Source organism: Cryptomeria japonica, chromosome 11, assembly GCF_030272615.1.
Source record: "Cryptomeria japonica chromosome 11, Sugi_1.0, whole genome shotgun sequence".
Taxonomy (NCBI): Eukaryota; Viridiplantae; Streptophyta; class Pinopsida; order Cupressales; family Cupressaceae; genus Cryptomeria; species Cryptomeria japonica.
Genome location: NC_081415.1, coordinates 616,261,903 through 616,287,740, shown reverse-complemented (window position 1 = coordinate 616,287,740; position 25,838 = coordinate 616,261,903). Strand labels below are relative to the sequence as shown.

Below are 25,838 nucleotides of genomic sequence, written 5' to 3'. Positions count from 1 at the left end.
ACTCACTCTGAGTTTAACTATTAATCAATTTTATCTATCTCCATCATATTAATAGTTAACTTCGTCAAAATAAAATAATAATAATAATAATAGAAATATATGATAATATAATAATAATAATAATTAGTCTTACTAGATTTTTTTGCTTTGGTGAAGAGTTTAATATAAATATAAAAAAATAGTAATATCTTGATAATAATATAATATTGATTACAATATCATAATATAATAATAAATTAATATTAATTATAATATAACAATATAATTATTTTTTACATGGAATAATAAACAAATATAATATCTTTAGGTGTACTTTACCTTTATTTCTCTAAAGATAGGTATACTAGTTTTACCATTACTTAAATAAAAATAACTTAAATAACTTTAAATAACCTAAATTAAAATAAATGCATGAACAACTAAAAAAATATTTTATTTATTTTCTCCCGAATTTAATTATTAATCAATTCTATTTATCTTCATCATACTATAATAATAAATATAAAAAACATTAAAATATAATAATATCTTAATAATAATATAATATTGATTACAATATCATAATATAATAATAAATTAATATTAATTATAATATAATAATATAATTATTTTTTATGTAAAATAATAAACAAATATGATATCTTTCTATGTACTAAATATACTAATTATAATTATAGTTAGATTGTACGATATTAATATCAATATAAAGTGGATCATCTATACAAAACACTTTCCAATATTTTAAGTAACTTACATTACACATCCTTTTTGATATGAGTACTAGTAAATAAATACAATAAAATGTGCATGCCAGTTATATTCTAAATTTCAGTTAATTAATAAATACAAATTTGAATGCTGAGTATTAGGTAGACGATAAGCTGGAGTGCTTGGTTTGAACTTCGACTGACCGCACCAGCCACGTGGGTACCAACTCAAACTCACTGAAAAAATATAAATGCCAACAAACATGCCAGATTTAATTTATTTAAAAAATATAAATCTTTTCCTTCTCAAACCGAATTCTTCTCGGTTTTGCCAAATAATTTTTGGGATGGCAGACATATTTGTCGCGTTCTCTTCGTTGTTTACAATTAAAAAATAAGAATAAAAATAAAAATAAAAATCCTCAATTCATCGGAAACTCAACTTATCCGTGCAGCTGAATCGGAAGAAACAATCTTTATCAAATCCTGTTCGATCCAGGAAATCAAAGGTTTCGTATTCCTATTTGAATCAAATCGAATACCAATTCGATTGAATATTAGAAAAATGAATTGAAACGTTTACTTCATGAATCGCCATTGTGTGCTTTTGATTGGGGTTTTATAGAGGGAAATGGCGATTGTATATGCGGTGGTGGCGAGGGGAACTGTTGTGCTGGCGGAGTTCAGTGCAGTGGGAGGAAATGTCGGCGCGGTGGCGAGGCGAATAATGGAGAAGCTGCCGCTTCCTCCTTCGCAGGGAGAGAGTCGCCTCTGTTTTTCGCAGGATCGCCATATCTTCCACATTCTCAGGGCCGATGGAATCACCTTCCTCTGTATGGCCAACGACACCTTCGGCAGTGAGTTTTATGTTCTTTTCCAATTAGTTCCCATTCAGTACAAGATTCAATTGTTTGATTTATTCATTCTTAATTTGCATTGTCATATCTAGGGTTTCGGTATTCTAACGTTATTGGATATTTATTGAATTAACTGCTTGGGATGTTTAATATCCCATGTCATTCACCACGAGGCATCTCTCGTGAACTGTGATACGTAGTGATTCACGGCAACTTATCTTAATCAGCTCATATTTTTAACTTTTTAGGTTCGTTTCGTAAAAGTCCTATAATTTTCATTGAACATAGGATTTAAACTTTAATAATTTGGCTTCTTGTTTACTACATGCTTTTATTTTTGTGATTGTTTCGATTCCCTCCATGGTCCTAAGACAAGACTTAAGAATTAAGTAAATTTCCCTTACAAGGTAACTTTTGTGAGACAGACTGATCTCTTCCTTCGGATACGCTAGGGATGCACCTGGCCTGGTTCATTGGGTTATGTCACACCCAGAAAGGAGGATTTTTACAGAATAACTGCATAACTCCAACTTTCCTTTTTTCTCTGAGATACTAGCCAAACACTACCCCTCATCAATGAAGAGACATGGCACGCTGTGAAAGTAGTCTCCTTTTGCTCTAGCTAGTTGGAGGCCATTTCCTATGTTATCAAATTGAATTGACATAGCTAAGCATCTTTGTCATCTCACTCATACGTATGGCCAACAGTATGTTACAAGCATCGAATTTTTCCTACACATTGTTAACTTTTATCCAGCAAATTTCAAAACATTTGTTACAATTTATTCATTTATCAGGATTTCCCTATGTTGGACTCTAGCTTTCTGGAGCATTCCAAGTTTCTAATGCCGAATCTAGGAGTTTCCAATATTTCTAATAACGTTTCTAAGAGTTTTAAGATGTTCTTGCCATTTCTGAGACCTGCTTTTGGAAGTTTACAAGTACATTGTTTCTGATTCTTAGTGTAACATGGCACAACAGGGAACAATCTGAGCAGGTTTTAACACGTATCATTGTTTCTAGTTCTACAGTTTCTCCATCTTATTGCTAAACCATAACACATAGATTGCATCTTTGTATCTAGTGCAATTCTTTTTAGCCTTTGTTTTTTTTCTTTAGGTAGATGCTCCTTTTATGTGCTTCTGTTGGCTGTTGTTCCTGACTAATGTCGTTACTTCCTTGATTCTATTTGCTTGTGTATGGATGTTACTATGTTAGTATAATTTCAATTTCCTGAAGAGAAAATCCTCTCAAATTCTTTAATTGTATTAAAAGCAAAATAGTCTATAAGGATTCAAGATTGGGAACTTCAGATGATCAATATCTCATTGAAATCAATGAATGCATTATTTATGTGTATTTTTCAAGTTTTGTCCAATTTGAAACAGAATTGGTGGTAGCCTTTGTTTTGACCAATTTTTTCATTAGCTGAAGCAAAGCTTTGAAGAACTTACAAATTGTATTTTAGTTGTATGCACATAATTGGCATCATCGAAGAGCTTTCAATTTAATCTATAGAGATATTAATAGTTATTTTATTGTTTTGTTCTTATCCAGATTCAATATAATCATTAATCCAATATTTGAACCAGGATACTTGGTGTAACTGCCCAAGTAAAGGAGCTGTATCATTTCTCTTGCTATATTTTATTGCTTTAATTTTGTTAATTTATTCAGAGGAGTTGAATCAAAGGTATTGGATTTTGAGTTCCCATGGTAACTATATTTCAGTTATCATCCTTATTCAACTTAAAAAAATACAATGGCACGCATTAGGTGTGTTGAGAGACAAGAACCACTTTAGTGCAAAGTTATTGAATTAAACCATATTATAGCCTTATTGTGCTTTCAGGGACAGCAGTTGCATGCTGTAAAGTTAATTACTAGCTGAGGGCAAATGCAAATGAAAGTTAGTATTAGCTGGATGAGAATAGACTAGCATGTGTGGTAATTGTGCTTATGGCTGTGCTAGAATCACAAGATAGCAAAGTCATGTTGGAGAGTTGGAACTCACCTTTTGAAGATAAGGGTGTGCACTGCTAAAATAAGATGTCGAGATAAAGGGTGTGACCAAGGAGTACAACAATATCACTAAAAATTGCAAATAAAGATATGAGAAAAACAAGGGGTTTGGCTATTGCAGAAGCTTTTCTCAGAAAGCTTGCATGCCTAAGAAATAGTGAATTTTTGTTTTCTGATGTAAAAATTGAAAAATCATTGTGCAAATGATTTTAATATTTTATTCAGATTGCATGTCATGTAGCATTATTGTTACATTGCATTGCAAATTTGTGATGCTTTATGGTTTGAATCTTTGTTTATTGTTCAACTCAAGAAGTTTTGCTTGTAGAAGACAATGACTGTCCAAGGTATTTTGAGGGTAATTGGTTTGAGTATGAGCTGACTAATTGGCTTGAGTATGAGCTGACTACTGAGTTTGGTGATAAGATCAAAATTTGAACAATATACAAGGCATTTAAAAATGAATCCTATTGTAGACATGTAATGTTCCAGCACCAAAAACAATGATCGCCCAAAAAATATAAATTTCAGATGTTACAGATCACTATATCACAGGAAAATATATGTAATCCCTAGTCTAAAAGTGATAATCCAAATAATGTACATACACTAGATATTTCAGATTCCAGTGAACAGGAAAATAGAGTAGTTTATGTGCAGGAAACACACAGTGATTCAATAGAAGTAACAGTTATTTTCAATAGCAACCTTATTACAAGAGCAGCAAGTTTACAACTGCGATTTACTTATTATATCATTGAAATTCACTGAACCTAATCTCTTAGATTGAGATTGTATAATTCCAAATGTAGTCGTAGACATCAAGAATATGATGTCAGATCTACTCTGCCTGGCGACTATGGTGGTTGATGAATTGACGATATGTGCCCTTGTAAGTGGCGCCACTCCTACTTGCAACCGCCCATTGATTAGTGATCAATTTGCTAGAAATAGTTTGTAGATATGTGATGCTGGTTTGCTGATTGATGGTGCTGGTGTGGTGTGATTGACCTCAATATATGATCCAACTTGATCTTTGACCTGTTCACTGCAACTCCTGTGTACTGTCAGTTTTGCAAGCAAAAATTAGGCTTAAGCTGCTACAGGACTTGCGATGGCATGGATGTAAGGTAATTGAATTATCGCTCATGTTGATGACAGAAAGATTAAGATTCAGGCAAGGTTTTTGCCCTACTTGGTGGTAATGGAAATTCCAGATCGTACGCAACCTCACTAATCCTCGTTATGACCTTATAAGGTCCATATGATCATGGCTTCAACTTCGTTGCACCACTCCCCTTAATGGTTGTAGCCTCAAGAAAACCATGTCTCCCTCTTCAAAAGCCCTCTCTATATGGTGGCAATCAACATGTCTTTTTCTGGTTTTGGGCCTGTTTTAAGTTGTCTTTGAGAGCATAAAAAATGTCCATGCTCTGCTGCACCACATCTCTTGCCCTAGGAACTCTACCGTTTGAAAGAATAAAGTCCATGAATTGTAGCAATACTCCCCAAGGTGCAGCCATTTGACCCATGTTGTTTGTTGCCCCATAGCATAATTTCTCAAGTATCCCTCCATCCATTTGTTCACAATTTTTGTTTTCCCTCAGTTTGGGATGATAACTAGTACTTGGGGTCAATTCTGTACATGTCAAACTAAATAGCTCCCGCCAAAACAAACCGATGAACCCGCTGTCCCTATCACTCACAATGTTCCTAGGCAACAGATGAAGTCTAAAAGTTTCTCTAAAGAATAGATTAGCAACTTGTGAAGTCTTGTATTTTGAAGAAATAGCATGGAAATGAGCATATTTAGTGAGCTATCAACCACCACATAGATACAATCCTTACCTTGCACTTCTGGAAGTCCTGCAATGAAATCCATGGAGATACTCTCCCATTTATGACTTGAAATGGGTAAGGACTGCAACAAACTAGCTGGGAGAACATGCTTTGTTTTGTTTTGTTAACGACTCATACACTCCCTGACATGCCTCAACACATCCCCCTTGAGCCCCTTCCATGAAAAACGCTCCCTTCCTTGCTTGTATGACTGGTAGAAACTTGGAGGTCCAACAAGTGGTGTCATGATATGGCCTTAAAATTATTTTCTTCACCTTGGATTCGGGAACAAGATACACTCGATCTTTGTAGAGGATGAGCTCATCAACCACCTTGTACCTATCATCTTGCACCTTCACATCCAAAATGTCATTAGCACTTGTATTCTTAGCATATTCAGCCATAATGGAAGCCTTCTAATCAGCAGATATATCAGTCATTGGATAGAATAAGGTTTCCTAGAGAGTGCGTTGACCACCACATTGTTCTTCCCCATACTGTACTCCATGTCAAAATCATAGGCATGTAACTTTCTCACCCATTTTTGCTGCCTATCATTCAAATCCTTTTGATTGAGGAAAAATTTCAAGTTATATGAACTGTTTTTACCATGAACTTCCCACAAATCAAGTACCGTCTGAATTTGGCTAGTGTGTGCATGATGGTCAACATCTCATTGTCATAGATGGAGAAACTCCTCCCTATGTCCTTATGTTTCCTACTATCAAATGCTATGGGGAGCCTATTCTACATCAATACTACTCCAATCCCCTCTTGAAGCATCACATTCTAGGACAAAAGAAAGTGAGAAATCAGGAATAGCCGAAACAAGACATGAACTTGTCAAAAGCTCTTTGTGCTGAAGGGCTCCGTTAGAAGGCTCCTCTCTTCTTTAAATCTGTTGGGGCTGCAAATTGTGAGAACCCCTTAACAAATCTCCTATAGTAGCTGAAAGTCCCACAAGTCCTCACAAATGTGTCAAATTCCTTTGTCTAGGCTAATCCCTTGGGCACTAATCTTGAATCCCAAATATAGTATTTCAGTCAAGCCAAATTCACATTTGGATACCTTGGCACATAATGAATGCTGCTCCAATATGCTAAGTACCTCATCTATGTGCCTTAAATCATTCCAGGTTTTTACTAAAGATTAAGATGTCATAAAAGAATACTAGCACATTTTCTCAATTGCAAAATAAATATTCGATTCATGCAAGATTGAAACTTGGGTTGTGCATTGGTCAATGCAAAGGGCATGACAAGAACTCAAAATGCCCATAGTGATGCCTTAAAGTTGTTTGGTGCACATCCTCATCTACCCTAATTTGATGATACCTTGATCGTAGGTCTATCTTGGAGAAATACGTTGCATAATGAAGCTCATCATTCAACTCATCGATCGTGGGTATGGGGTAGTGGTTTTTGATTGTCCTTTTGTTGAGGGCTCTATAATCAATGCACATCTTCGTAGTCCCATCTTTTTTCTTCACTAACACGATGGATGAGGCAAATGGGCTGCAACTAGGTTGTATGTGCCCCAAGCCCAATAAATTCCTTAATTGCCTTCTCAATCTCTTCCTTGTACTTCTTAGGATGTTGATAAGGAGTACTGATGACATGTTTTGCTCTTTCCTTAAGCTCAATCACATGCTAAAAGCCCCTATTTGGCGGTAAACTAGGAGGATTATCACCAAATACCTTGCTATGCTTATCCAAGATGGATTGGATATCAACATTGTAGGATCTCCCATCCTTCGATGAACTTATATCTGTAATCAAGCATTTAGCTGCCCACATCACTAGATCTCTACGAAAGGCTGTCTCCATCCTCTTGGTTGAAACCATCATAGGGCCCTTATTGGAAAGGCCACGAAGAACTACTTCCTTCCCATTAAATTTGAACTTAAACTCCATGGTTTGGTTGTTCTGTGTATATTTTCCAAGTGAGTGCAACCCTTGCACTCCCAAAACTAACACTATGTCCCTAATGCCAATCACATGGAATTCATCCTGCATCTTATGCCCATCCAGAGTCAACTCCATCTGTCGAATCCTTTGGTTGAACGAAAGAGTATACCCATTGACTACTATAGCATAGAATCCTTCAAAATCTTTGGGGTCCTGAAACCCATCTTATGAAAGGAAGTTAAGGTAGTGGACCAACTTCCTACACTAAGCTTGAAAGGATGGTAATGCGAAAACATTTTGCAGATCTTTATAACAACTACGAAAACTTAACATAAATAGCATGCATACTGCAACACAGTGATTTACGTGGGGAAAATCTTTTCAGGAGAAAATTCCCACTCCAAAAGTGGCCCAATATATTATGTAGAAGTCAACAACAAAATACAATATACTTGCAAAGCAAGCTTTTCACAAGAGTATCACCAACCATAAATCTGGAGGTAACTCAACAGCCATAAGACACTCACTCATAACCTCCTTCTCACACACTTAATATATAGGGGATACAACACATGAAATCGTCAAATGGTATTACAAAATCATGAGCTAAAACCACCCAAAAAGTGGCTCCCAATTTATCTCCAATCCAAGATGCCCTATGATGTGTCAAAAGACACACCAACACATGCAACTCCCCTTTACAACTCATTTATGTGTCCAACACGTTTTTGTATTTCCCATTTCGGGAGACCCAACTTTCGAAGGCCATAACTTTTGACCCGGAAGTCCGATTGATGAATTGTTTAAAGTGTCGAAAAGCTCGTGAAGTGCTTTATCAAGTTATAATCAGGTAGGCCAGTTATGGCCACTTTCGGGCCCAAAAAACACCTCTAGGGCCGTCAAAATTGACTTTGAAACTTTTAAAAACAAAAACTTTAATATCTTCAAATGCAGACATGATCTTGCAACCAAAATTTACCGGCTTGCCTATTTAGCCAATCCATAGCTTTGGGGAAAAATTCGGACCAATCTGTGCTCAAATGTAAACTTACTATAACTAGTAACCTTATGTAATTGCAAGGTTGAGACACCATTTTCCTAACATTCTCTCACTTGTTAAACACCTTGTAAGAGCAAATGGAGTATTTGCACCATGAGGCCAAGGCCATGAGGCCTATTTATAGACTCCGAACATCATCTAAACTTTGTTGAGCTCACAACCTTAGTTAAAGAATCCACACCATTCATCAAAATCTTTACCCTGCCATCCTCGACCATATCTCTTACAAAATGATATCAAATAGGAAATGTCGAGTTCTTAGCTAGGCAAATCACACTCAAACTGTCGCAATAAATCGTCATTGCACCTTGTTTTATTCCAATATCTGAACAAAGTCTCTTAAGCCAAATGCCTTCTTTGTAAGTATGACTAGATGCCATATACTTAGCTTCAATAGTGGACAAGCAATCACAACTTGTTGCTTACTCATCAAATTGATTGCACCACCAAATAAAGTAAACACATGAGCACTCGTGGATCTTTTGCTATCAACATCACCTACTCAGTTTGAATCCACATAACCATGAATATCAAGGGAAATCTTGTCTCCTAACATATTACCATGATAACACAAAGAATACATTAAGGTACCCTTCAAATATCTGAAAACTCTTTTAATTGCATCCCAATGAACTCTACCAAGATTAGATACATATTTGGAAAGAACTTCCATTGCTTGGGCAACGTCTAATCTAGTGTAGACCATAGCATACATCAAACTTCCAATTGCACTCTAGTAAAACACTCTACTTAAGTCATCCATCTCTGATAGGGATGTAGGACAATCTAAAGCAGATAACTTTTTTCCAAGTACAAAAGTAACACATAATGGTCTACAATCATGCATGTTAAATCTCTATAAAATTGAATTCACATTTTTACTTTGGCCTAGCCATAGCTTTTTGTTCACTCTATCTCTTCTAATTTCCATCCCAAGAATGTGTTTAGTTGCATCAAGATCTTTCATTTCAAATTTAGCTGTAAGTTGAGACTTTAGTTCTAAAATTATTCCTAATCCTTTCTCTTTACCAAACGATATATCATCAACATATAATGCAATATATAAGGGATGATCACCATTAGATTTATAATAAACACAATGATCTGATTTAGAATGCTCAAATCCCAAACTCAACACATATGTATCAAATTTTTGGTACCACATCCTAGGACTTTGTTTGAGGCCATACAAAATTCTTTTCAATTTACAAACCAATTTACTTTTACTTTTTACCACAGCGCTTTGCCTGTGTCATATAAATAGCATCCTCCAAATCGCCATGAGGGAAAGTAGTTTTCCCATCCATTTGCTCAACCTCTAAATCATAAGCAACAACAATAGAAAACAAAAATTTAATGGATGTCATTTTTGCAAGAGAAAAAAACCAACCTCGCTAATGCTTCTCAATACCTCATCTAAACCAATCTTTTTCGTGAACACCCATTTGCAACCAACAAGTTTTCGTCCTTTAGGCAATGGTTCAATATCCCATGTATCATTCTTTTAAAATGCATCCATAGCAATCTTCCAAGATTTTGCATCATTCATACCTAATGCCTCTTCTACAAATCTAGATTCATCCATGTTAGTAGTCAAAGCAAAAATACATCTTCAATCATCAAGTTAATACCTTTTAGGTGGTTGTCTATGCCTTGTAGACCTTCAAAAAATTGAGTTGGAGGTTCTTCTTGCTCTTCTGAATATTCAGAGCTAGATGAGTTCTCTTCAACTTCTTGTCTATCTAGGGGTCTCAAATCAACTTTCTTAAGCGTAGAAGAAAATTGAATTACATCTTCCTATTTAGCTTGTTTTGGCTACAATGTGATTGAAGGAGCCTTAGTTTCTCAAAAAATAACATTTCTACTATATTGACCTTTTTTTCAACAAAATCCAAAAGTTGTATCCTTTCACACCATAACTGTACTCGATGAAGATACATTTCACAATGTTGTTCTCCAACTTTGTTCGCTTCTCCTTTGACACATGTGCATATTCCCTCACAATAAAAAACTCTTAAGATGTTTCAATGAAGGCTTATGACTTGACCATGCCTACATAGGTGTTTTATAGAAGAGCTGATGTAGGATACCTATTAATTAGGTAGTAAGTAATGGCATCATTTTCAGCCCAAAACTTTTGTTCTATACCAACACCACTTAGTATGCTCTTAGCATTCTCCATCAATACCCTATTCTTTCTTTTCACAACTCCATTTTGTTATGGAGAATATGGAGTTGTTTTCTATCTACGAATGCCACAATCTTTACAAAATCTATCAAAATCATTAGATAAAAATTCACCACCATTATCAATTCTCAAACATATTATTTTCTTTCTAGTTTGCAACTCAACCATTGCTTTAAATTCTTTAAATAGACTAAAAACATCAATAATCATCAATAAATTAAACATATTATGTGGATTTTTCAATGGAAGGAACATCTACAAGACCAAATATATCAGAATAAGATCCAACACACCATAAGATTTATGAGAACTCAAGTAAAACTGAACATAGTTTTGTTTTCCATAAATGCAATGCTCACATAAATCAAAATCAAGATTACAACCATTCAAACCTTCAGCAAGGTTTTTATTTTGGAAGGTCCTTAGACCATTTTCTCCAATGTGGGCAAGTCTTTGGTGCTATAACATAGTCTTATTTGTAGGTAACTTTGATTCAGAATAAAGAGCGCCCTTAGGTACCCAAAAGCCATGACCATCTGTTAAAGGTGAAACCCTCACCTCTTCCAACGAAGTATTCGCATATTTACTTTTCACAAAAGTATTATTACACTTAAAGTGTATGCATTCGACTTATACAATGTACTAAATTTGACACTTCTAACAATCTCTATAACACCTCTGAGCATTTCGCATCCTACATAAGAAAAGACTACAAACACACCCACATATATTAGTTTGTTCATAGACAACAAATTTCGTGCTAGTCTAGGGATATGCAACACACTAGTAATCTTTTTTATTCTACTATCAAGTAATCTGATTTTAATTTTATGATGACCAACAATATTTAAGTGAGAATCAACCACCAAGTACAACTTGCCTATATCAAATTCTTCATATGTAGAAAATCAATGTCTATAAGAGGTCATATGAAAAGATGCACCCAAGTCAAATAACCATGCATCATTACTTGCATGAGTGGCCAAAACTGCAATGAACAAATAACTTTGGACTTTTCAGGAGATTTGGATCTCCCTTTAGACTTGGAATTGTTACACTTCTCATTTTTCTTGTCTTTTGCCTTAGGTATTTCACGAACATCTAGGGACTCCTTGGCATTGATGGATACGTTTCTCATCTCTTTAGAAAGTAAAAAACCCACCACATCTTTAGTCTTCAAAATAGCAAAATTACTGTTGATAGCCATAATAAGAGAATCCCATGAATCAAACGAAGAACAAAGCAAAATCAGATGCTAATTGAGCCGCCAACATATTGAATGCTTCCAAATGGTTTGTAATTCGTCCACCCTCATCCATTTTCAAGGAATACAATTTCTTCTTCAAGAAAATTTTGTTTGCTAAAAATTTGGCTTGATACATCTCACCAAGTTTCTTCCAAAACAGAGGACTCTTCATGAACATTGATTAAAACAAAGTTTGCTAAACACAATATGATTATACTCTTGGCTTTATGGTCCATAACAGCATACTGAGCAACTAAAGTTGGATCTGTAGGTTTAAAGACATTCTTATCAATAGCATCTCATAGATCTCAATCTTTTAACTGATCCTCCATCTTTTGCTTTCACATCTCAAAACTATTTCCAAAAAATTTCTCCCCCTCTATTCTTCCTAATGAACTTGCTATCTTGCAACAAGATCACAAAGTATCTTCTACACAAACTCCCCCTCAAATCTGGATTAGTTTAAAAAAAAATCCAACAGCCTACAATTGAAATCAAAGGTGATTAAGCTTTGATACCACTTGAAAGGAAGTTAAGGTAGCATAACAACTTCCTACACTAATCTTGAGAGGAGGGTAATGCAAATTTTTTTCAGCTCTTTGTAACAATTATAGAAACTTAACAAAAGTAAACATAAATAGTATGCATACCACTTCCAAAAGCCGCCCAATACATCATTTAGAAATCAACAACAAAATACAATATATATGCAGAGCAATCTTTTCATAGGAGTATCATCAATCAGAGTTCTGGAGGTAACTCAATGGTAATAAGACTCTTATAGACAACCACCATCTCATTTACCTAATATATAGGAGATACAATACATGAAACTATCAAATGGTATTACAAAATAATGAGCTAAAACCACCCAAAAAGTGGCACTCAACTTATTTCTAATCCAAGATAGCCTATGATGTGTCAAAACATGCAACAACATGTGTAACTCCCCTTTACAACTCATTTATGCATCCAACATGTTTTTCATATTTTCCATTTTGGGAGACCCAACTTTCAGAGGCCATAACTTTTGATCTACGAGTCCATTTAACGAATCGTTTGAAGCACCAAAAAGCTTGTGAAGTGCTCTATCAAGTTATAACCGCCTATGCCAATTAGGACCACTCTCAGGACCTAAAAACACCTCTAAGGCCTTCAAAATTGACTTTGAAACTTTTGAAAACAAAAAATTTAATATCTTTAAATGCAAACATGATATTGCAACAAAAATTTACGAGCATGACTATTTAGTCAATCCATAGCTTTGGGGAAAATTTTGGACCAATCTATGTTTAAATGTAAACTTACTATAAATAGTAACATCATGTAATTGCAAGGTTGAGACACCATTTTTCTAACATCTTAGCCACCAACCCCTCATTAATGAAATTATCAATATATTTTTTTTGATAAGTCGCAGCCGAAGCGGTATTTTTTAGTTTTTCCCTAGAGCTAAGAACCAGTTGAGTAGACTTGAACCCAAGACCTCTCATGTAGGAGGCTTGCAGCTAACCGCTTCGTTGTGGGGTCATCCCCAATGAAATTATCAATATTGTGACTCTTTGTCCTTGCAATTCTCCTCTAACTTGGAAAGAATGATATTTGGGTGCGACCTAAGAGCTCTCTTTCTTGGTCCTCATGCCCAATCTCATCCGCAACGATCTCAGGTTCAACCTCTTTTGCCCCAGAATCCTCAGCAGAGACCACCTCTATACAGTGTATTTGCCTCTTCCCCAAGCACCTATGGCCTAGCTGCCATTACTCTCTGCATGTGAAATATACCTTTTTCCTTTGGAGTTTATTATTGGATGCCTCAATTTGGTTTGGTTTGGGAGGTTATGCCTTGGGTGGAGGTATGTTCTTTTGAGGAGGCCTTTTTTGCAGAATCAGAGGTGTCTTTTTAAAATTGAATCTGTCCTTAGCCATGAAATCCTCCAAATTTAGAGCCCTCTCGATAGCTTCTTGCAAAGAATTTGGATCAAATGCCCTTACCAACCCTTTGAGGGGTTTGGATAGGCCCTCTACCAAAAGGACTATGAGTCTCCTCTCTGTCACATTTTGAATCATCATTGACAACCTCTGGAATTTTGCTACATAGTGTTCCATTGTGCTCTCTTGCTTCAACTATGCTAGCTCTTTGAAATGAACCTTAGGGTCCTTCCTATTGAACCTTTCCTTCAATCTTTTGCTGAATTCCTTTAAGGTAGTGATTGAATCGTGTCCTTGGGTCAGCATGCCATTGTGCCACCTTTTGTGGGCCACTCCCTCTAGGTGCAAGGTGGCAAACTTGATGGCCTCCTCTTCAAACATTAGATTCAAAAAGAAGTGTGTCCAATTTCTCCAACCACGCTCTTGCTGAACAACTTCTTGACTCATCAAAAGTAGGGACAGTGATCTTCCCTAAATGGTGTTGTATATGCTTTCGGGGCTGCTTCTCATACCTTCTCCTCCTATGCCCATTCATTGTCTTCATCTCATAGTACTCTGTAAAATATATATCTTGTCGTATGGCAGCACTTAGGGCATTGTATTCATTGTGAAGTCTTGTCATTTCATCTCTTTGAGTGGGTTGCTCTTCTTTCATGGGTGTTGTCCCTTCTCTTTCTAGGAATTTGGCTTTAAAGGTCCTTGGGTTCAGGTTAGCTAAAACTGCGTCGCCACCAAAGCTACTTTTTGATACCATTCTGGATAGGCCTACCAACATTCAGTTTCTGATTTAGGCCTCTTAGGAGTTGGACCATCTCAGCCATAGTGTTCCTCATTAGTTTGAAACTCTTTTCTTTCCTTGATGAATCCTTCAGAGTTGACCTCATCTCTATCCACCATGGGTGCCTTTCTCTTCTTCTGCCTTCATTGATACCTTATTTATCTGTCACTCAAGCTCATGAATCTGCATTACAAAAACAGGCTGGCAGGATTCCATTACTTTGATACCAATGCAATGTTCTAGCCACCAAAGAATGTGATTGTCCAAACAATATAAATTTCAGATGTTACTGATCACAGTATCACAGGAAAATAGAGTATGTAATGCCCAGTCTAAAAGTGATAATCCAAACAATGTACATACGCGAGAAGTTACAGATTGCAGTAAAAAGGTAAATAGAGTAGTTTACCCACAAGAAACACACAGTGATATAACAGAAGTAACAATTATTTTCAACAACCATCTTATTACAAGAGCAACAAGTTCACAATTGTGATTTAATGATTATAGCATTGAAATTCAGTGAACCTGGTCACTTAGACTGAGATCATATCTTTCCAAAAGTAGTCATAGATCTCAAGAATATGATGGCGGATCTACTTTGCTTGGCAACTATGGTGGGTAATGAGTCGACGATATGTGCGCCTTGCAAGTGGTGCTAATGCTACTTTCAACCACCCTTTGATTAGTGATCAACTCATTAGAAATAGTCTATAGATATCTGATGCTGGTTTGCTGATTGATGGTGCTGGCACAATGTGATTGACCTCAATATATGATCTAAACTGATCTTTCCATTCTCTGCAACTCCCCTGCGTACTATCAGTGTTGCGAGCAAAAAATAGCGTTTAGCTGCTACAGGACTTGCGATGGCATGGATGTCAGCTAATGGAATCATTGCTCAGACTCATGACAAAAAAATTAAGCTTCAGGCAGGGTTTTTGTTCCACTTGGTGCTAGCTGGATGAGGTTTTCGTCCCAGTCAGTTGCACTGAGAGATAGTAGAATTGACTTCTCCAAAACATCCATACCTCACAAAGGCGAAATGAGGCACTAAATTACCACACAATCTAATTAACAAATTGGCTAACCAGAAAAAGGAATTTTGGCGCTGACCTAATTTAAAAAAATAATAATATATTAATTATGATAATATATATATAATCAATATTGTTATTAAATAAAATTAGTGTTAACAAACACTGTTTCAATGGCCGGAAGAAGCCCTTAAGTGCTCTGAACGGGAGGGACATTAGAAAACAATAAATTGCTTGTTCATATCATATGCAATATAAGAAAAATGAAAAAAGTCCCCTTGTGGACTGCTTGTACAATGGGTGTCTTGTATACCAATTGGTTTGGTGGCTTTCTCAACAGTGCCCTAAAAAATTATCTTTACCTTTACCTTTTATCTTTTACTGTTCTGGAGTATTCAAGAATTTTATATTGAAATATCCATTCCTCATTGTTGTTTCATTTATTAGTGTTGTTGAGAAACAAGGTGAAGAAAGCTTGCAATATTAACTTTCTTATGTGATTACAAATTTGAAATTAAATCTGAAATGAATATGTGATTGTGCCACTCAACATAAATGTAAAATCATTCCTTCCAAAAGAGACCAGATTTATGTGGAGAAACCCTTTTAGGAAAAAATTCCACCAGAGAATGAGGGCAAGTATATTATTAATCTTCAAAAGAGAGACTACAACAATAATACGCTTCACTTCATTTCTTCAAATGATCTTGGACCCACTTGGAAACCTCAAAGAAACTATGATGAAACAACTATGCCTTGGCTCCAATTTATAGCCAAATGGGAGAGAAAACCACTATTGTTCTCTCAAAACAAGAGGCCAAAGCCATTGGCAAAAACCCATGCCTTGGAGAATGAATAGCCAATAGACATAATAAAATTATTCAAGTGACTCCTCTTTGGGTGCCAAACCCAAAGCCACTTAGACTTTAAACATTTTGAGTGCTCTGTAACTCCCGATGACTATTAAGATCCCTAAATGGACATCTTTTCACTTCCCAAACTCGGTATCCTTTTGCATGACCGTTCATGTCTCAACATGGACGTGGGAAAGCGTGTATTTTGTCCATTTTGATTTGTCTTTATCTCTTCTTCATGTTCACCTCTTGAAAATGCAAGTACAAATAGCTATTAAGTACAAATATATTATATTTTTCTCACTTCCTATGGAACACTTTCCTATGAACATGGAGACATATGAATGACTTAGGATTGAAAGGTTAATGTTACTTTATCCTAACATTCTCCGACTTGAAATTATACATCGCAATTACATCCAAGAGATACGTAAAAATAAAATCAATTACAGTAATCAAGGCCCATGGCCTTCCTGAACCAAGAGAGAATCTGCAACATTATATAAAGTGTTAACTTTTTCTATCAAGACCTTACCATTCTCAACTATTTGTTGGACAAAGTGATATTGAACATCAACATGCATAGTATGAGCATGATACATGGTATTCTTGGCCAAACATATAGCACTCTGATTGTCACATCTGATCTGCACAGTCCTGCAATCAAATTCACTGCCAATACCAAGCCTTTGTAACCATATTGCCTCCTTAGAGGCATGAGTAGCATCCATATACTTTGCTTTAGTGTTGGACAAAGCAATTGTGGACTTCCTCTTACTCATCCAACTCACTATTCCTCCAATCTGCATCAACAAATCCCTGTATTTACAATAACTTAACCACATCATCAATACTATGATAAACCAAACATTAATTAGAAGTACCTCGCAAAATCTAAACACCCGCTTAACAAAAGTCTGATGCTCTATACTAGGATTAGACACAAACCTGCTTAGAACTCCCACTGCTTGGGATTCAAACTCCCAGCAACACTAGCTTGAGGAACCTTAGACATATCCTCATAATCATCATCAAAACTCGAACACGTCTAAATTCAACTTAGTACCAACTGAAAATGGAATACTAACTGGCTTATAGTCATGCATATTAAATCTTTGCAAAATTATATCAACATACTTACTTTGGCTTAACCAAAGCTTTTTGTGAACCCAATCTCCACGGATTTCCATACCAAGAATCTATTTTGCAACCCCCAAGCCCTTCATATCAAATGTGCTAGAAAGCTAAGCCTTGAGTTCTCTAATCATCACCTTGCTGTTACCAATAAACATGTCATCAACACAAAAGACAAAGATTAGTATTTGATCATGAATCACCTTAATATAAACATAATGATCTTCCTCACTCCTCATATAACCCAACTTCTATACAAAAGTATCGAACTTTTGGTACCACATCCTTGGTGACTATTTCAAACCATTCAATGATCTCTTTAACCTACAAACTAATTGTTCTTTCCCTTTCACAACAAAACCATCATGTTGTCCAATATAAACATCCTTCCCATGATTCCCGTGCAAGAAAGCAGTTTTAATATCCATTTTCTCTATCTCAAAATCACAAGTATTAGTAATAGACAAGGAATCTAATAGAAGTCAATTTTGCAATAGGAGAGAAAATTTCACCAAAACCAACTTCCTCTCTCTGGGAGTAGCCCTTGGCCACCAATCTGGCCTTGTACTGTTTTAATTGACTGTCTGCTCCAAACTTCTTTTTAAATACCCACTTGCATCTAGTGGGCCTCCTTCCTTTAGGTAAACTTACAAGATCCTAGGTGTCTCAATTGTCCAAACTCCAAAGCCATCATCATCTTCTCTTGCATGGCCTGCATCCAAGACTCACTTTCCTTTAAAGAGAGAGCCTTTGTGAAAGATCTAGGTTCATCGTCAGTTTTCAACAAAGAAAATATACAACAACAATTTGGTGGGCTATACCTGTCAATTTGATTCCGTTGTTTTGTGGACCTCCTCAAGGTAGGAGTAATGGGCTCAACCTGTTCATCTTCCTTTGTGTGCTCATCCTGCACATCATCCGAACTCTCTGAACTCTCTTCTTCTTCTTCACCCTCAGATTCATCTAACTATTCTTCCACATGTGCATCTTCCTGCTTCTAAATCTTTGTTTTGAAATGCACTGTCTTTGTCTTCTTTGGTTGTTCACCTGAGTAAGCTCTAAACTCTCTAAAAGTAACATCTCTAGAAAATATCATTTTTTGGGTTAGAGGATTCCAAAGTTTATGACCTTTTACATTCTCAACATAACCAACAAAGATGCATTTATGAGATTTTGGATCCAATTTAGATTGCTTTTGGCGAGGCACATGAACAAAAGCCTCACAACCAAAGACCTTTAAGCATGCAATCGAAGTCTTTCTACTTGTCCACACTTCATAAGGAGTTTTGTCTATTAGAGCTGAACAAGGAGATCTATTAATCAAATAACAAGCAGTACCAACTACTTTTGCCCAAAAGCATCTACTAAGTTTAGCACCACTCAACATGCTCCTAGCTCTTTCCATTATGGTTCGGTTCATTCTTTCTGCTACCCCATTTTGTTGGGGAGTGTAAGGAGTAGTCTTCTACTGAACAATACTTGCTTGCTTAGAACTCATTAAATTCCCTGGAATAATATTCACCCCCAGTTTCAGTCCACAACACTTTTATCTTATAATCTGATTGCTTTTCCACTAAGGCCTTAAATTCCTTAAACTTTGTGAACTTTAGATTTAGAATGCATAAAATAAATCCAAGTCTATCTCGAGAAATCACCAATGAAGAAAACATAATATCGAGTTTTACCCTAAGAAACAACATCCACTGGACCACGCACATCCAAATGAATAATTTCTAATGATCCCTTTGCCTTATAGATTCCTTTAGGAATTGATGATCTATTCTGTTTACCAAACACACAATGCTCACATAAATCATTTTTGTCAACAAAATAATTAGAAAGATTGTCAACCAGCTTTTTATTTAGATTGTTCCTAAGACGTTTTTCACCAATGTAATCCAATATCCGATTTATAGCCAAATGCGAGAGGAAAAACCACTGTTCTTTTCCTAAAACAAGGGGCCAAAACCACTTGCAAAAAACCATGCCTTGGAGAATGAATAGCCAATAGACATAATAAAATAATTAAATTATTCAAGTGACTCCTCTTTGGACGCCAAACCCAAAGCCAAAGCCACTTAGACTTAAGACATTCCGAGTGCTCCGTCACTCTCGGTGATTGTTCAAATCCCCAAATGGACATCTTTTCTCCTCCCAAACTTGGTCTCCTTATGCATGATCCTTCATGCCTCAATATGGGCATGGGAAATAGCATATTTTGTCCATTTTGATTTATCACCTCTTCATGTTCATCTCTTGAAATTGCAATTACAAATAGCCATAAAATACAAATATTTAATATTTTTCTCACATGTCCTATGGAACACTTTCAAAGGAACATGAAGACACATGAATGGGTTAATTATCCTAAAAAGTGTAACACTTTACATTTGTTCTTTACATATGCTTTATCATCAAATTGTGTGCAATATTTTCAATGTGAAAGGTCTATAGAAAACAGTTGTGAAACAGGATAACAACCTTCTTAGCTTCTGTGTTTGGAGATATTGAATAGGATATTTAACCGCCTTGTCTCTTGTTGGGCCATTTTTCTGGGAATCATAGAGGAGTATACAAAAGAGTAAAAAAATATTTGCAAGATGTGCACTTTGTGCAAATCTCTCAGTTTGCAGTTGTTTGTATTTGTGATTCTTCTATTTGTATGTATATACCTATTTTGCAAAACTCTTAATGTTTTTTCGTATTTGTCTTTCTTTCATTGGCTCTGCTTGATTTGTGGTGACTGATGTGCAGGACGAGTTCCATTTGCATATTTAGAAGACATTCAAATGAGATTCATGAAAACATATGGCCGTGTGGCTCATACCGCCCTTGCTTATGCAATGAATGATGAGTTCTCTAGAGTTTTGCACCAGCAGATGGAGTATTTCTCTAGCAACCCTAATGCAGATACCTTAAACCGTGTAAGGGGAGAAATGAGTGAGGTAAGTATCCCAGTATTGCGGATCTTCAGTAGTTTCTCTGGCATGATCTATTTGATGAAGCAATGTTTTTTGAATGCACATTTGCAACTGTATAGGTAGACATCTACACTAGAAAATAAATTATGTCGGGAACAAATTGGCTTTGTCACTGAAATTGGTTTTAGTATGTTGCATTTTTTACAACTGTGGTGCTTTTGCTTTTGAAATTTTTTAACAACAGAATTGCTTATTTAAGATCATATTAATTGAAAGATAGTTTATTGTTGCTTTACAGGTTAGTTTGGGGTTGGGGTGCAGCATGTTGTTGTTTCTTTTCTTTCATTTTTAACATTCCTCGTTTCATTTCAGGAAATTGAACTTTCTTATTTAATTGGTAAATTTTCAACTTGACATAAAGCAAATAGTGGTACAAAAGCACTCTCATCAAAAGGGTTGCATCCTTTTGAATAAATGCTGCAAGAGCGTTATTGATTCTTTCGGAATTAACCAGGACTGGAACTTGGGCTCAATTAATTTGGAGCATGTCCACCATATTGTGAACCTGACTTTTTAGCATAGAAATTGCTTCACTCACACTATAACACAGCACTGTTCAACTATGTAAGGAAGCTGAGTTGTTTCTGCTGCTGTTGTCATTTTGGGTACTGACAGTTTCACCTAAATGTCCTCATAAATGTCTGTTTTGAGGATTGCATGCAAGTAATTGAATATAAGAGTGTGCACATATGTGTAACTTGCCCGAACATTTTAAATATTGCTTTCTTACCTCATTCTGCTGCAATTTTTTGGATCAGAGAATAACTATTCCTTATTGAATAAGGTGTAACCTGAATTGTAAAAGAGAAGCATAAGCAATTATTTAACTAAATAGCTGTGTAGTATGCATGTCTTATTTTTGGGTAGTTAATGATGTATTTTATTAGAGACTATACAAATACAATACAAAATATGCCCCTACGAGCCACACAATTTTACTATAGCCAGAAAGGTATCAACTGACTACGGTCATATATACTGAGCTTGAGCACACAGGCTGACAATCTGAAAAGAGACCCAGAGAAGCCCAATAACTGACACTTGGGCCTATCCCCTTTAAGGGTCGACAATGTCCACTTTTTAAGTCAAACCACGGCCTTGCTGACTGCCTGTCAGCACAGCCGGATAGCCAATCCCTTCTCTGTCAGAAATGACCTTGTTCACCTTCAGTCCATGTCCTTTACCTCTGCCACAATAATCCCTCTCATGGACAGTTACTGAGCCATGTGCAATTGCTTTCTAGCTGGGACCACCATGAGTTTGCATTCTAACGAAGGATTTCCAAGATTCGTTGTTGAGAATCTATGGATCATAAGGGGGAGTCTAGCTAGCAAGTGTTTAATATTCTTTTGATGTACAGCTACAAAGTTTGAAATTTGGTGGGGACACAGCTATCCAATCTTAAGTTCATATTTGCTATTCGATCCTAAAGTTATCTTAAAAAAATAAAGATTATAAATTTTAAATAGTGCCTAGCTAGTTCATAAATAATATGAAAAAAAAAAGAATAATACGACCCAAGAATGAGAGGAAGAAACAAAATGTAAATTTGAAAATAAAGAATAGAACAGGGATATTGTCAATTTGCTAGGTTACAATTTTACACTTACCTTGCAAATGCTGCGAAATTGCAGTCGAAGATCAATTTTAAATGCATTGAATGTTGTTAATGACAAAATGAGAGGTGGAAGAAAAAATGTGGAAAAATGTAGCGTTTTGATGCTTTTCTGGCCTCAGTATTTATTTACGCTTTGTCTGGCAATTTTTTCAGTTGGACTTGTAAGAAAAACTTGCCAAGTTTCTGTGAAAGATTGCCAGGCCCCAAAGCTTAAAAAAGTGCATTGTCAATAGGACACTGGAAGAGGATCTGAAAGTATGGCTCAAGTATTATTAATAAAAAACAACCTTTATGTTAATGTGATTGAGAAGTAGGATTCAACTTGTCTGCTGGACTAGTAAACAGTACACGTTAACATTTGTGAAGTATTCGAATCTCAACTACTTTTGCTTTTGAAGGGAAAACTATGATGAAATTTGCCTCTTTGAAAGTTCAGTATTCAAATTACTTTATACTGAATATCAGTAGGATGCTTTCTTTGGGACATAATTACTCTTTTCTGAAGATGGGTTTTGAAGCTTAATGTCACAAATGATAACTGAATGCACAACAAACCCATAAAACTTTATTTTAATTGATAAACATTGTTGAAACATCAAGCATTTAGTGATATCCCTCATTGAAGGATATCCTTTAATGAAAGATTCCTCTTTGAGAGGTTAATGTTCAGAATAGTATGTTTTGAATATCAGCGTATTCCTCTTTTGTGCATGATCACTATTTCTTGAGGATGGGTCCTGATGCTGGACTTCAGAGATAAGAAATCCTCGCTCAATGCATTGAATCCCAAAGCTGTTTTTAAAATTGACAAGTGATGTGGATACCTCAAGCATTTAATATCTGTATATGCAAGGGCTACCTATGATCGTATTTGACTTTTGAGCGTTTAATATTGAATTATCATATATTCAGTATCAATAAGATTCTTTGTTTTTGCACATAATAATTCTTTCATGAAGGTGGTTCTTGAAATATTGAAATGACAATTCAATACACAATGAACCTAGAATTACTTTTTATAGCACAAACAATGAAAAGATGATTAGGTGTGTTGGTGTGCCTGCATCCTGCAAATGTGTCCTGTGAACTTTCTTACTCTTCACTATGAAATATTGTGATCATTTAACAGATCAGTGGATCCAACATTCAGCTGACAATAAGATTCAAGCGATACCAGAAGTGTGATGTGTGTATGGATGCAATTTTGAAGGCATTTGTTGTATAGGCTTTGACATGCATACTTGCCAGAAATTGATTGGAGTTTTCTGTAAGTGTGAAATTTGCCTTTACGAAGTGTTCTTGTTTTTGGTTAACATTTTTGCTTGAAGCTTTAGTTTTGAAAGTGGAACTGAAACATTGAAAATGATAATAAGTCAATGCACAGCAGATCCTGCATTTAATTGACAAAAGAAATTAAGAGATTAAAGAAGTGTTTTGTTTGTATGGAGTCTGGACATCACATTAAAGGCCTTGTATCCTTGTTATTTGGTGCTAGGCTTTGGCATACAACTGAATACTACTAATAAGAGTTATTCAATATGATGATGTAGGAAGCCATTTGAAGTTTCTATTAGATAATAGCCAAAAAAAATTAATGGTAAAGTATGTGCTCATGGCTTAGCGCAAAAAGAGATGCAATTCCATAGCAGAAAGCACAATCAATTTTATAAATTTACATTTTCCTTTGAGAGCCCAAAGAGCAATTCCCAATGCCAACTTATGTACTTTTTCTTCTATGTTGCCAGGAGACCAGTATTGGTACTGGTACATCTATTTTTGAAAATAGGAGATGGGGATTCTTGGAGATGCCATTTTTTACTTCATATAATTTGATAATTTATTGAAAATATCACGACATTGAACTTTCAACACTACAAATCCTTTGGCAAGGGTATGCCCAAATAATAAATAGGCAATGGAAAACATTCGGGAGAAAAAGCAAGTATCAAACACTCTACAACAATCAAGATCTATGGGATAAAAGTGTTGTTTTTATAATCAGATTAAGAGCAATAAGAAAAGGCAACACAATGAACAATGAACAATGAACACAAGAAGATACCTTGGGAAAACCCTCCAACATTAGGGAGAAAAACCCAGCTATAAAATCTCTTATATATATTGAAGTAATTGAATACAATAAGGCCAACACACAGCCAATTATGAGGCCACTCACAAGGCCGATCTGCAACTATAATAACGGCACCACTTAACATCATATATCGACTTCCTTGAGACAAGTATCAAACTGCTGAAGTAGAGCGATCTGAATGTGAGTATATTCGATGTCCAAGAGTGAGGTTGCTGTTAATGCATGATAGCTTCGGTAAGATAAATGATTGAATGAGAGATAAATGAAGTCTCTCATTCAATCATTTATCCGATTGATAATTATGATGAAAACCTTCAAGCAATTAATCATTCATTTGATAACCATTCTTCATTTGCATATAATTAATCTATTCAGTTCGATCAAATGCTTAAGATCGATAATCATCCTACATCATTATTTATGTTCACTGATTACTAAATCATGCTAATGCATTCCGATTTATATCGGTTAACATAATTAATAGTAAACAAATGATAAACCGAAATTAACCAAACACCAATTAGTATCGGGTGTTAATATAAATTAACACCAATTGATATCGGGTTATATGTGCACCGATTAATATCGGGTGGCATGGTAAAGAAGCCCCGATTACCTTGGGGCTGTTAAGGTTAAGCATACACCGATAGTTATCGGTTGTTAAGATAAAACATATACCTGTTGGCATTGATTATTAATATGCACCGTTTGTTATTTATATAATTAGCAAAGGGGCATGATCAAGTAATGTCAAGGCATTGCTTGATCGTAACCCGCTTGCTATATATATATTGAATGGCATTTGTGAGAAAGGACATAGAAAATAACAAATGCTCCTCTCACCTGCCACACAAAAGAAGATAGTCATATTCATATTTTAATTCAGTAATATATAGAACAAGATAATATTAAATAGAATATAACTTGCATATTGAATGTAAATTGAACATCATTTACATGGCATCAGAGCTATAGTTAAATCGAACCTAAGGCTGTTCAATTTTACGAAAAATTCAAATCAAGCATATATTCAACATCACAATTCTCTCAATGGCTAGTGCTATCAGATTTGAAGACAGATTCTCCGCATGAAAATTTAGAATTCAAATGATTTTAAAAGAAAATAAAGTCGAGTCATTTGTAAAGACTGAAACTACAGAACCTGAGATTGAACTTGACAAAGGAATTTGGAAAGAAGGAAACGATAAGGCTATTAAAATCATAGTTGATGGGGTAAGGAACAATATTATGCCCATTATAAGGAAACATGAAACAACCTTCAACATGTTCAAAGCACTTGAAGATGCTTTTGAGATATCTAATGCCAGTAGAACCTTGGCTCTAAAAAGAGAAATAAACCACATAGCCATGATAAAAGGAGAATCGATCAATGCCTACTTCATGCGAATATCTGTCGTAAGGGATGAACTGGCAACCCTTGGATATGAGATCCAAAGCAAAGAATTAACCCTCATTGCTCTAGATGGGTTGCCTAGCATATGGGAAACATTCGTTCAAGGCATCAGTGCAAGGGACAACTTCCCAAAATTCAATAGGCTAAAGGCTGACTGTCTCCAAGAGGAATCAAG

The 25,838-nt window shown here is 35.6% G+C and overlaps 1 protein-coding gene across 3 annotated transcripts in view; it reads left to right on the top strand.

Annotated features, from left to right (window-relative positions):
- Positions 1-986: 986 nt before the first annotated feature.
- The window catches only part of LOC131043462 (vesicle-associated membrane protein 714), a 34,914-nt gene continuing 10,062 nt past the window's right edge, over positions 987-25,838 (top strand). For 2 of the 3 annotated variants that reach the window (XM_057976662.2, XM_057976660.2), the window contains exons 1-2: positions 987-1,564; positions 20,313-20,503. In XM_057976662.2, the coding sequence (XP_057832645.2) occupies positions 1,339-1,564; positions 20,313-20,503 (417 nt within the window). In that variant the 5' untranslated portion in view covers positions 987-1,338. The remainder of the gene's footprint in view (positions 1,565-20,312; positions 20,504-25,838) is intronic. The other variant, XM_057976661.2, reaches the window with a different exon arrangement.